This window comes from Micromys minutus, assembly GCF_963924665.1.
Source record: "Micromys minutus genome assembly, chromosome: 23".
NCBI lineage: Eukaryota > Metazoa > Chordata > Mammalia > Rodentia > Muridae > Micromys > Micromys minutus.
Window position 1 is genome coordinate 44719267 of NC_137958.1, and position 14352 is coordinate 44733618.

General features: G+C 41.5%; 1 protein-coding gene across 5 annotated transcripts in view; it reads left to right on the forward strand.

Moving 5' to 3' along the window:
• The window catches only part of CPED1 (cadherin like and PC-esterase domain containing 1), a 288777-nt gene that overhangs the window by 63844 nt on the left and 210581 nt on the right, over positions 1-14352 (forward strand). For all 5 annotated transcript variants that reach the window (XM_080936442.1, XM_080936443.1, XM_080936441.1 and 2 more), the window contains exon 4: positions 3722-3797. In XM_080936442.1, the coding sequence (XP_080792568.1) occupies positions 3722-3797 (76 nt within the window). The remainder of the gene's footprint in view (positions 1-3721; positions 3798-14352) is intronic.

A 14352-nucleotide genomic window follows, 5' to 3' on the forward strand; every position in this document is an offset into this window, starting at 1 on the left:
CCTTCAGTGTGTGTGTTAGGGATCTGACCTCTGCTTATCTGCTGAGTCACTCCCCAGGCCTGGCTTTTATATTTGCTCATGATAATTTGCAAAAGAAACAATTCGGCCACATTCATTACAGAATAAGTTGATGGAGGCCAACTTGCTATTTGAATCTTTGAAAATACACATTTCTGTCTTCTCAACTGTATCTTTAAGAATGACTCCAGTAGTCAATGGTTTTGCCATTCTGTATGTACTTTCTCATTTGTGAAAAGCTTGTCATGCGATGGAAAGGAAAAGAGCAGTTTCTCTACTTTCTCTTCTCTCCCTCTCATTCCTGTGTGTGTGTGTGTGTGTGTGTGTGTGTGTGCAAAAATATATGTATAGGGAGCATTTAACCTCATACAAGGTGTAGACACATGTGCTCACACATTAGCATACACAAATGTAGTCACACATACATGTGCATGTCTGCACACAAACACCCACAAGAAAGAGTAAATGTCTTATTAAGAATGAGTTTTGATCAATAATGGTATTAATTATAGCAAACATCAAATCTACTGTGTGATGTTGATTTTGGTGATAGACGTGTACATATGGGAACCCTGGGACATAAGAGAAATTTATTTTGCTTCTGCTCAATTTTTTAGTGAACCCAAAACTGCTACTTTAAAAAATAACTGTTATTAACTGGCTGAGTACATTTCAATCAGCAGCACACTGTACTTAAGTGCCAAGTAGGAGAATCAGTGTGACCTCTTGAGGCCACATATAAATGTATGATATAGTGACATGCCCTTGTAATACCGGCCCTGAGGCTTGTTAGCCAACCAGTCTAGCCTAGTTGGTGAGCTACTGGCCAATGAGATACCTTGTGTCACAAAAGGTGAATGGCATTCCCAAAGATGGTACTCAAGTTAGCTTTTCCACCTCCACATACATGGTCATACATGTGCATGTGCACTGTTCTTCCTGCCAGCACCTGCCCACACGTGTACACACACACACACACACACACACACACACACACACACATTAAAAATGCAATTAAAAAGTAAATGTTATTAACATAGTTGTTGCGGTGTTATAGTGGAGACGCTTATCGTTTAAGTTAGCTAATTCGGATGAAACTCCTTCGGCAATACTCCACTTGGTATGTTGCAAGTCTTCTATATTTTGTAATGCACACTAGGACAGAAGTCACTTGATTCCAGGGATCCGTGACATAACTGATTTGCGGTGACTGTGTGGGGCTTGGCACAGTAGTGGCCCACTTCCTTTGCTGAGTAGGCCATCTTCACGCCTCAGTTTTGTGCTCGTGTTCGGAGGAGAGGTGGCATGGCATTTTGGCGTTGTGTGTCCTCACAGTCACATGTCCCCAGAGTTGTGTTGATTGCAAGTGTGAATGCTGACACCACACTCTGGAGGGCACCTTGAAGGGGAATCGTTAGATGGGAGGGAGCCCAGTGAAAGCCAGAAGCGCACAGCGGTGCTTGCCTTGTCTTTGTATGCAGTCTTCCGGATACAGCGGTTCACCGGAAGTCATCACTCTGCGACGACACATCGCTCTCTGCCTGCTCTGTCTGAAATCTGGCCTGCTCCGCCCATGTAGTAGCTACATACATTCTTGGGACACACTCGTTCAGTTAAAATCCTTTGAGTGGGTGGGTCTTCCATTGCCTCCTGATGGGAGGAGGGGAAGGTAGAGCCCGTGCTCTAAGCATCCATGATAGCAACCCAAGTGCTCTGAGAGCTCTAGAAGGTTGCACTGGGTCTGTGCTAGTCCATGATTCTTAATGATATTTCTCTAGTGTGCGCTCACTTTCCGGTTCCTTCCTTCACCAGACACTCTATTAAATTGTTAGCAACAGTGATTTTTGCCTTGCATAAGAAAAAATGACTCCATGTATTGCCATTTGGAGCTTTGCACAGTCTTACAAAGATGCTGCATGTGCAACTTAAACAAAAAAAAAGCAGAAATCTCCGTTACAGATTCTCCATGCTTTTGCGGTCCCCTGCTTGTTCCCCCCGGCTTATCTTAAGAATTCTGAAGTGCTGAGCCAGAGCTTTAGGAATGTCCTTGCTGCCTTACACTTAGTCTCTAAACTTACCCGCTATCGAATTCGAGAAAAGTAGACAACCATAAAACTCTAAGTGTTCTTCACTGACGGCTTTCCCTGGATTTCTAGAGCAAACTCATGAACAGTGGTGGACTTGGGCATCCTCAGAGACTCTGCCCAGAGCACTGTGTTTAGGAAGGAAAGCCATCCCGACAAGGCACAGCAAATGTCTGCTTACAGCCCCCCCCGGGGGGGGGGTTGGGACTTGTTCTCCCTGGAGGCTATGCTTAGGCAACGGGGAGTCTGCTGAGTAAAAGAGAAAGTTAATACAATTCCAAGTGTCAGGGAAGATTTAATCAGCCTGGGTCAGAGCACTTTAAATGAATCATTAGGAAAGAGCTACATCTTATTATAGAATTGATCAGAGTGGAACTTAGGTCTCCGAGGCTCTCTGTACTTTGTCGTACAAGTGAAGAAACCGAGAGCAAACAAGCAGACCACGCGAAAGGTTAGGACTCCGTCCGGACTGGGGCCGTGTCTTCCCATTTCCCCAACACAGCTGAGTTTTGTCCAGTCATGTCAGCAGGACGTGTTGACAAAACTAATACTTTGTTGGGAGTTAATTCGAAAATAATCAATAATGCCTCAAGAATAAATCTCATCTTAAGCTAATTTAAATAGATCTCTCTGTCTCTACCCACCCCCCCCTCTCAATTTAACACGGTTTAACCATATTTGGTTTTATTCTGGGGACATAGTTGATGTAGCTAGTTAATCACACTGTAACGTCACAAGAGGAGAGGATTAAACTTGTTAGAATAGGTGCTGTTCTTAGAATGGTTGAAACTACGGTGTCCGTCATTATGAAGTCCAGATGCAGTAAAGCCTGTGTGTGAGGCATGGACTGAGGACATGAGAGGCTCAAGTCACTGTGGCCTCTGGGACTCAATTGTGTGACTTTCTAGTCCTTTAGCACTATTTTTGCCATGTGCATCTATGACACTATGTCACTATATTTGGCATAAGTCTGTCTTTTTATATCTAGCAAGGATGACAGCTTTGAAATAAAAGGGTTTCCTGAATTATTCCCAAATATTTTGAAGGTGTCTGAGGGCAAATTTTTATTTATTTTTTATTTTTTGCAAATTTTTATTTTATGTAATCAAAGCAGCTACTTTATCTACCACTATCTCTGTCTGTATCTATGTATCATGTGTATATCTGTCTGTCTATCTATCTATCTATCTATCTATCTATCTTCTATCTATCATGTATATATGTCTGTCTATCTATCTATCTATCATCTATCTATCATCTATATATCATGTATATATGTCTGTCTATCTATCATCTTTTTATGTATCTATATATCAATCTATGTATCTATCTATGTATCAATCTATTTATCTATCTATGTATCTATGTATATATCTGTCTATTTATCTATCTATGTATCTATGTATATATCTGTCTATTTATCTATCATGTATACATTTATCTATCTTTCTATGTATCTATGTGTGTATCTATCTCTGTCTCTTTCTGTTTCTCTATCTCTGTCTGTCTCTCTATCTCCATCTTCATCTCTACCTCTACCTCTCTCTATCTCTCTATCTCTCTTCTTGGCATTGTCACTCGTAAAGACTTAAATCACTAAGATCTCTTCATTCTTTCAGGTAAATGTGTTACCGGAGATACAGCTTCAGCTTTGTAGGAAAGAAGGCCTGTGTGAAATAACCCGAAGATTTCCAGGTAACCTTCAGTTTGTTTCTTGATGCATGGGTGCCTGACACCTGTAGGCTACTGTGTACGTCACAGTTAACAAAACCTCAGAGCAGCATCTCCCATTCCCTTCTATCAGCTCCATCACCCACGTCTTCCCTGACGCCCAGGCTTTGCCAATAAGAAGGCCCTCAGACTAGCACAACTGGCACTTTTGTCTTTGGGTTTTTTCCCTCTGAGTTGCCAGGCATATGTTTCTATTTGTCTTATCTGTTTCTTTTGGAAGTAATTCTACCATAGTTTAAAAATAATTATTGTGCTGGTTCTTAGTTATATATAAGGCAGTTTTGCCAGGATTTATGGTTGTGTGACACTTTTTTTTTTTTTTTTTTTTGTCAGTTTGACACAGGCCAAGGTTATCCGGGAAAGGAAAAGTTAAACTCAGAAAAATATTCATCAGATTAGCCTGTAGGGGAAACTGTGGCCCAGACCACTAGTGGCTGGTGGCAGTATGGGCCAGGCGGTTCTGGTTTGTACAAGAAAGTAGGCGGAGCATAGACAGCAAGCCAGTGAGTAGCACCCGCTGTTGCGACTGCTTCAGAGCCCACCTTCAGCCCCCTGTAGCTGGGAAGTAAAACAAATATTCTCCTCTCCAGTTGCTTTCGGCCATGGTGTCTTATCATGACGATAGAGAGAAAGCAAACTTTATTCTCTTGGCAAAATTTGGCTTTTCCTCTCTAAAATCCTCTGTGTTAAGACTGTATCAGGAATTTGGGAGAAAAGAAAATCACTACCTCCAGTTTCTGCACAGTTCCCCCAGTAGAAAACACATCAGAAGGGAAGTGGCCCACTAGAGATAAAATAAGTCTTCACAGATACAATTATAGCCTACTTTAGTGCTCCGTGGTGAGAGTACCTCAAATTTTTTGTTTAATACCCATTAATGCTTCCGCCCTTAGGAGGTGCTTTACTACATAATTAAAATTTGGATTGGCATGACTTCATTTCTGCATTTATTACTTTGTGACTTAGAATCAGAAAACATGGTGTACCGTCGTCACCCATTGGCTTCTCCATGGATTGAGATTCTGCCTCCCAGCCAATCTTGCCCTTAGGCTGGTCTGACAGCTGTCTCCTTGCTTTAATTCACTCAGGAGGAATTAACATTTAAACGAGTTAGGAGTCAGTCATTTTTCTTTAAATGGAAGACATTTCTAGAATAAATAGCGAGTGAATTTTTCTGTTTGTCTTGTTTCATAGCACACTTAAGGCTGGCCCCCGTAGACCCTAGCTTTCTAAGTTTAGTTTTTTAAGCTAAGGCCTGCTTTGCTCAGCCTCAAGCACTCTGAGCAGCCAATACTGCCCTTCAATTTGGGATTCCCCTGCTTCTAACCCCAAAGTGCTTGAGGTTGTAGGCTTGTGCCATCACCCCTGGCTTAAAATCCCCTTCCCACTGCATTTCTCCTGCAGGGCCTGGAACTTGAACCAGAGCCTTGTGTGTGGTAAGAAAGCACTCGACCACTTAGCTGTATCTCCAGATACTGTACTATTTTATAAAGCTGCAATGTAGGTCTGTGGGGATGACTCAGGAAATTGTTTGTCTCTGAGGCACAAGGACCTGAGTTTGAGGCCCAATAGCAACGTCCTGAGAATTGTAAGCTCCAGGTACAATCACAGTCTCTATCTCAAAAACTAGGATAGAGAGGGTGCATGCATGCACAAACCCCTGCATACACATGTAAACACCCAAATAATCAAATAATACACCAAAGAGGTAATGCTCTTCTGGGCTAAGTAAAGCAATATTTCCACTACTAAATATTAATAAATCGCAGAGTCCCTTCAGGTAAGATAATCCCCACCACCACCAAATTGTCTGCATTTTGAACAGAGCTTACAGGCTTCAAGGCAATTTTTTTTTGGTTCTGTTTCCTGCTGTAATTTATATGTAAGGATGTTTGATTTGGAACAAAAGCCTTCTGCATCATAGAAAACAAAAGGGTAGTATAGCAGTGAAATGAACACATCCTCTGTAGTATAAAGTATGTATGCACACACATATATACATATATACATGTACATACATGTATGTATACATGCATTCTCGAGTATGTGTATATGCACACACGTATGTATACATGCACATACACATATATACATGCACACACACCTATGTGTACATGCACACACACATATATATACATGTACACACAGATATACATGCACACACATGTATATCTATATATACATGCACACACACATATGTATTCCTCAAGAATAAACGTTAGAACATTACTTTTTTCCTTGTTTCCATAGAATTAGGAAGCTTTTTCTGCCTTCTTCAGTTTAAAATCAGTTTACTCTGAAGAATGCCACCAATCCTAGAAGTATGTAACCCTTTTTGTTCTCATATGCTGATTTTCTGTTTATCTCTGTGAGTGACAATATTGTTTTGTGGGATAACTTTTCCTACCACGTTATCTTTCTTGATCTGAAGGTAATTTTCTTAAGTGTCTTGCTTTAAAAACAACGTACCTACAGCACAAATTTCTGATTTGAATTTCATGGAAGGTAGCTTTTGTCATACTATATTGTTTATGAACACACAAAACATAGTATAAACTTATTCACAAACTGAAACTAATCGGTTTACTGTGAATGCTGAATATTTAGCAGTAGGTGAAGAATAGGTATATAACACCCCTGTACTATAGTAAATGGAATATAGTATATATATTCTATTTGTATATATATATATATATATATATATTTAAATATAGTATATAAGTATAGTAAATATAGTATGTATGTAACACCCCTGTACTATAGTAAATGGAATATAGTATATATATATCCCATTTGTATATATATATATAAATATAGTATATAAGTATAGTAATTATAGTATGTATATAACACCCCTGTACTATAGTAAATGGAATATAGTATATATATTCTATTTGTATATATATATATATATTTAAATATAGTACATAAGTATAGTAAATATAGTATGTATGTAACACCCCTGTACTATAGTAAATGGAATATAGTATATATATCCCATTTGTATATATATATAAATATAGTATATAAGTATAGTGATTATAGTATGTATATAACACCCCTGTACTATAGTAAATGGAATATAGTATATATATCCCATTTGTATATATATATAAATATAGTATATAAGTATAGTGATTATAGTATGTATATAACACCCCTGTACTATAGTAAATGGAATATAGTATATATATCCCATTTGTATATATATATAAATATAGTATATAAGTATAGTAATTATAGTATGTATATAACACCCCTGTACTATAGTAAATGGGAACATTGGAGGGGTGAGGTGGGCTGAGGGTAGTGATGCTCTCATCTCTAATCCCTGGACCCAGGAGACAAGGCAGGATTGTGATCTCCAGCCCAGCTGGGTTACACATCACCTCCCGGTCTCAAGAGAAATCCATGAAGATAACGCATACGAATCATTTACCCTCTGCTGAACCAGCTAGGCTTCAGGAGACAGCATCAAACCTAAGGAACACACAGAGTGCTTCATCTTAGTGGATCACAAACAAAATGCAGACACTTGTACAAGGCGGAGGAGCAGGAGAAAGAGAGAGATTTGTGGGGAGAGAAGGGTTAGCTGGAACGGTAAGGAGGTGGGAGAGCCTGCTATATATTACATATGTGAATAAGATGGTGCCTATGAAATATTTAGCGTTGCACTTGCAATATAAAAGAGCTCATTGAGCGGCTATCGTTGTTGGAGGAAGAACAAACATAGAAAACCAAAATTCAATACAACACTACGTAAAATAGGTATTTTTTTGTTTAATGCCAAAATAGCCTGTACTGCTATAGACCACATTTTGCTTAGAGGCTGATAAACATTTGAAATTGGTCTGTCAGCTTTACCATTAGTTAGCAATATGAATTACTTCATTTAATGGGATTTCATTTCAGTTTTGCTTTTGTTTTTAAATCTAAGTATGCATCATAGGGCCTATTTTGTAATTTTGTTTTTAAAATCAAGTGGATTTTGTATATATATATATATAAGAGACTGCTCTCTTTCTGAAAAACAACCTTGCGTTATTTAAATGTTTTCTCTTTTTATGACTGATTATGACAAGAATTTTGTGTTTCTATGAAACTCTGTGATAAGTGTGAGATTTGCCCCACTTCACAGCTCACGAGACACCTGTCACACTTTTCTGGATGTTGTCAGATGCTATCGAATGCCCACGTCAGACACAAATGACGTTGGTATTTGCAGCATTAACGGCCTACTCACCTTGCATGGGTAGGTGACATCTACAAATGCCGTGGTTTGCATTTCGAGAGAGGAACTTTGGACTTGGTCTATATTTTCTGACAGGCAATGGGTTCTGTTGGCAGAATGCTAGCTTACAGGCAGGAAGCTTAGGTTCAGTTCCCCGCTCTACGTAAACACAGGTAGAGTGGTACTTACCTGTAATCCCAGAGGTGGGGGCAGGAAGATCAGGAAGTTCCAGGTCATCTTTGATGACTCGGGGAATCCTAGAACTGCCTAGGTTATCTAAGACATAACAAAACTGTCCCTCTTTTCCAGAAAGTGATGTCATTTCTATCTTCCCAAGGCTAATGTTGACGTAAATATCTTTTAAAAAACAGTTGGGAAGTAAATTTATTAATGTATATGTCTGTCAAATGGTCGAGTGTTGCAATCGGTTTCAGAGAACCCATGACAAGTTCTCATTCTGAAGCGTAAACAGTGTGCAGTCCTGGGTGGAACACAGCTTTGCTTCTGAGCATCAAGGCTGGAAGTAGTCTGGAATGTTGTAAGATCCCGTGATTTTTCATAGAGACTTGATGTCTTAGGCTTTGTCTTCAAAAACACATACAGTTCTAGATGCCCAGGGTGGATGTACTTGGGACGCAGGCAAGTGAAACCGGACTGAGCTTTGACTGGAGTGGTCACCCGGTCAGAGATAACAAGTGGAGTTCACACAGTGTGTCCCTCCCCAGCCAGCTTGTACCTGACCTTAGACTTGTGACTCACATGGGAGGACACAGACCCATGGAAAGTTTTCTGGCTGGCTAAAAGATTTATTTTTGTCTTGCCATTTAATACTTTGCCTTTTGTGGGGGTGGCGGTTATAGCATTTATTTGGCTCGAAGTTGTTGCCCGTGCTTTTTATGACGCTTACTTTTTTTTTTTTAATAGAATTGCTTTCCCATATTTGTGCTACAAAAACAGAACCATTAGAGGACTGTTCTGCAGGGTCCTGGGCTGTCTCTCTTCTTAGTGCAGCAATGCCATCTGAAGAGCCCGGTTTGGCGTGAGAGTGTGCCAAGGTTTTTGTTTGGTTGGGAGTATTATTCATTCTTTCAAGTAGTTTTATCTTAGGTCTAAGCCCTGGCTTTTGTAAGCAATTTTAAAAGGAGACCAAGATGTCCACTCAGAGATAACACTTGGATCATTTAGGACCAACACCCTCATTGCGTTTTAGTGACATGTCAGTTACTTTACCCCCCCTCCAAACAAATAAATGAGGAAAGAAAAAAAAACTATAACAAATAAAATTTAACACATTGGTTACATATAAACAGGATGCAGCATTATAAAATTCTAATTATTAGTTACCAGATATAGAAAATCTATCATTAATATAACGTGATTGAAGTTATTTTTAACACTGACACAATGTTAATACGTATGAAGTGCACTCCAGGCCTAATGTTCCCAAGGTTTGCCTGTTCTTGAACCCTGGCAGTTTCCTCATTGTTCTTGGTGAGCTTCCTGATGCTTTTCTCGCTCCTAAACCTCTTGCACGGCACGCTACCCATGACAACACTCCTGACACAAGACATGCCCCTTAAGTGGAAGCATCACTTCCTTAGAATGACTTGGGCCAAGTGAGAACAGAGAGTAAACGGATGGAGCCAAGTCCTACTCAACTACCCTTACTCCAGGTACAGTCTTGTGATTAAAACACAATCCATGTTAAGTCCTGCTACCAGCCAGCACCTGGATCTCCCCACCCCATGGTTAGCCACATGGTCTCCCCAGGTTGCCCTGGTGAGCTCCCGTCTGACCACTCATACCTTCCCAAGCCAACCTACCCCTGCGGCTAGCCTGCGGAGAGTGGCTGCCTTTGGCTCTAAACACCATCTCATATGATGAAAACTTCAGAGGCTTGTAATTTATCAGCCAGATTTATAACAGTAAACCCTCAACCCTCAAAATACCCACACAGAGAACTCAAAACTCAGCTGGTGCTTATATAAGCTGAGCACCTCAATGGGACAAACACAGCTACATTACTCTGTTGCTCTTCTCTGATATCCATAGCCCTGTGGCTCTTTCAGGCCACGTGGATCTCGTTCATCTTCTTCCTCCATCTTCTACCTGTCCACTGCCTTCTTTTCCACTGCCCAATGACAGGCTCTAAACTTATCTAAGATTTCACCTGACCTCACCGGAGTACAGAGAGCAATCTGCAGAGTCTCTTGGCTATATTTGCATTTTTATAGAAGAAGTTCACAGACTCAGTGAATGTCCAGTTGGAGAAATCTCTGGATTTACATTTGAATTTCTATTCGGTGTCTCCCTGGCCACCCATCTCCAAAGCTTCCAGGCACCATCTATGTCTTCATTGCGTCTGCTTCCCTACAAGGACTGAGATTCCCTGAAGGCGGAACCTTATTTCAGCACTTTAAACTTTAGTACAAGATCACCATCCCTAGTGTGGATGACAGATGGCTTGTGTTTATCATTAACCCGACTGAAGATCCGTGAGGATGTTTTCAGAAACGCTGTATTAAGTAAGGAAGACCCACCCTGAATGGGGTGTCACTGTCTCTGAGCTGGGACTCCATCCTGAATGACAAGAAGGGAACCAGCCGGACACCAGCGTTTATCTGTTTTCTTATTGTGGGTACAATGGGACCAGTATGCACTCCTGCTGCTACCCCATAGACTGCACCCTTAAACTGAAAGCCAGAGTAAGAGAATATGTGAGAACTTTTGCAACAGCCAATGGAGAAGGAAGTAATACAACGCAATCACTACCGTTTTTTGAATGTTAAAAATTAATGAAAACAGGAAGGTTGTTAGTGGAGAGTATCAGACTATTGGAAGGAGAGCCTACCAATCACCAGGGGGCTTGCCAATGCAGACCCACTGACTCACACACTTACTCATTGTGATGTAAGTGTTAATCTAATGTTACTGGTCAGAAACCAAGAGCATCTCATTCCTTGACGTAGCCATTTCTAATAAGACATTTGCATCTATAGAACAACTTGAGAAGTGTTAGATTCCTATCCATGTGCATGCTGAAAGGCTATAAACAAATCTTACACAGTAGAAAGTGCTTGCGGGAGATTTCCCATGTAGCCAAAGGTCTTTTTACCTCGTTGCTCTGAAAAATAAAAACAAAACCGAACAAACTCAGTAACAACATGAATAATTGAGCCCTTTCTCAGTGTACTGGCTGGTTTTGTGTCAACTTGACCCAAGCTGGAGTTATCACAGAGAAAGGAGCCTCAGCTGAGGAAATGCCTCCATGAGTTCCAGCTGTAAGGCATTTTCTCAACTAGTGATCCAGGGGGGAGGGCCCCAGCCCATTGTGGTGGTGTCATCCCTGGGCTGGTAGACCTGGGTTATAAAAGAAAGCAAGCTGAGCAAGCCAGGGGAAGCAAGCCAGTAAACAACATCCCTCCATGGCCTCTGCATCAGCTCCTGCTTCCTGACCTGCTTGAGTTCCAGTCCTGACTTCCTCTGGTGATGAACAGCAATGTGGAAGTGTAAGCTGGATAAACCCTTTCCTCACCAACTTGCTTCTAGGTCATGATGTTTGTGCAGGAATAGAAACCCTGACTCAGACACTCAGGTTGTTGGTTGGTCTTCAAGTAGGCAGGCTGGAGACAGATGAGCTCTTCCCCCAGGCAGATGTGTCCTGTCTTCAGCTCTGTTCTCAGTGTTTCCTTTGAGGAGCGTCTCAGTGCTGACAGCCCAAAGATGGAGCAGGAAATCAATGGCGAGAAGCCTCTCTGTGTATCTCTCCAAGGACACTTCTGTGCTGCTCACAGATTTGTTCCCCAGGCAGCTTCTGCATGTCAGTGAGTCTGCCTTCGAGCCAGAGAGAACACATCTGCTAACTGCTGTGTTTCTTTCATGCATACATCATACAGAAAGGGGGTGAGGGTATGTGGGAAACAGCTACTAAACCTAGACCAGAAAAGAAGAGCCTCTGGACTGCAGTCAAATTTGGTGGATTTTTTAAATTATTATTTAGCTCTAAACACTTAAGAAAAAAAAAAAAGAAAAACCTGGGAGTTTCAAAGGAAGAAATGTAGTTGTTTTGACCAATATTCAAACCTTTGTTTGTTTTTCTCTTTTCTCTTTTTTTCCCCTGTAGCTCGGAGTTACCTCCCTGATCTATCTTCCTTAGAACACCTATTCCTTATGTCTCTGTTTTACCGAGATCACACCAGAAAAATGCATTTTCTCTTTTCCTATGCATTATCAACGCTTACTGTTCCTTATATTCTCTGGGGATCTGTAATTTAGTGCAACATTGTCAGCTACTCTGTCCTGAAAAGGATTAAAAGGTGGATATGCCTTTAGGGACAAAGAAAAAAAATCACAAGCTCTCCCCCTCCCTTTCTGAGAAGGTGATGACTTACACCTACTGTGTGTAGCTTTTGCTGTCCCACCTTAAGCTCTGGGCAGACCAAACTACCAGCCCTGCCCAGGTTCCTTCAGATCTGTGGATGAAACACACACACACACACACACACACACACACACACACACACACACACACACCTATATTACCTTATTTTTATATTACTTTAGCTCAATGGCTGGGCTCTTCTAAGCCTTCCTTGGTTTTCAAATTCTTTTTTTTTTTTTTTACCCCCAGCTCAACACCCTAAATCTATCCACAGCTTCAGTTGCTCAGTTCCCCTTAGTTCCATTCAACACCCTGGATCTGTGCTTTGCTTAGTTATGTTTCTAGTCTCCCGCCTGCTACCCCACAATGGCCGCTCCACCCTAGATCTCACATGACTGGTAGCCTTTTTCCTTCTGCAACATGGTGAATATCTTTTTTCTCCCCCCACCCCCTTCTTCAGGGCCCCAGAAGTCCCACCTCTTTTCTTCTACCCAACAATTGGCTCCTGGCATCTTTATTGATGGATCAGAAATCAGTTGGGGAACAGGACCTTAGCATCAGAACCACCCCCTTCATCTACTCCTAGTTTAGAAACATGGTTTCTTCTGTATCTCCAACGCGAATGATCATGGTCTATCCACCACCCTAATCAATACTATGCCCCAGAGAATTGCTCCTCTTAGTGGTTGGTTAGATGCTATTTGTCAGCACCTGTGTAGGGCTTTATTACTCTTACTTCTAGAAATACATCTATAATACTATGCTGACCTACGTGGATTCTAATGAGGTTTCTTCTCCACTTACAAATGCTGCATCCTCAGAGAGTCTTTCTCATCTGTATTTTCATGTCCTCTTCTTATGACACCAGCACATCACATTAGAACAGTGGTTTTCAATCTGTGGGCTTTGATCCCTTTGTGGGGGGAGGGAACAAATGACCTTTTCACGGTGGTCACCAAAGACCATCCGAATATCGGGTATTTACATTGTGATTCATAACGATAGGACAATTACAGTTGTGAAGAAGATGCAAAAATGATTTGGTGGTTGGGGGTCACCACAAAGTGTATGTAAGGACTGCAGCATTAGGGAGGCCGGGAGCTACTGCATTGCAGACTGTCCTACTGGCCTCGTTAGCTCTCAATGCAACCTGTGTATTTTAAGGGAGAAAGTTGTGGGCTCATGGTGGATGAGTTGGTGGCATCGTCATTGGTCGTTGTCCTGAGTCCACATGGGTGAAGACACAGGCCTCTAGCATCTGACTGTATACGTCTGTTAAATGACTGGCAAATGTGCTTTGTTGGTTGTGGTAAAGTCCACAGAAGTCTTCAGGCAGAAGGAACACCGAGTCACTTTACAGCGTGGAAATGTCATTCCTTCCTGCACCTCAGCACCTCAGCTGGATGCTGTCCGCAGGCTGCCCAGCTGCCCGATGCGAACCAGTGCCTACCTTTCTGGATGGTGTGAGGTTTCTAACTTCAAGTTCAGGCCTCACACAAACCTCTAAACTTGATACTCTTTATGGGGCTAATCTGATATTTTCTCTCAGTAACATTTCGCAACAGTTAGGAAAGAAAACAGTTAATAATTTTGAGGTGTTCGAAGGCTCACTCTTTTCCACAGCCAGGGCCCTGACTTGACTTGAACATATCTCCACTGTTAGGAAATAACAGTCCGTCAGCCTGAGGCGTTAGCTGATGTGTACATCGCACAGGCCTTTGCTCATGAGATCACGCCAGTTGTCTCACCTCCAGAACATCACATTGTAGGACGTACGTATGATAAGACACAATTATTAAGATCAATGCGCAGGTATTGATCTCTTCCGAGACATCACACTGAAGGATTATCCTGAGACTGAACGTGGAAGCGCCAGCAATGCGTAAGGAAAATGAAACGCCTGCAGA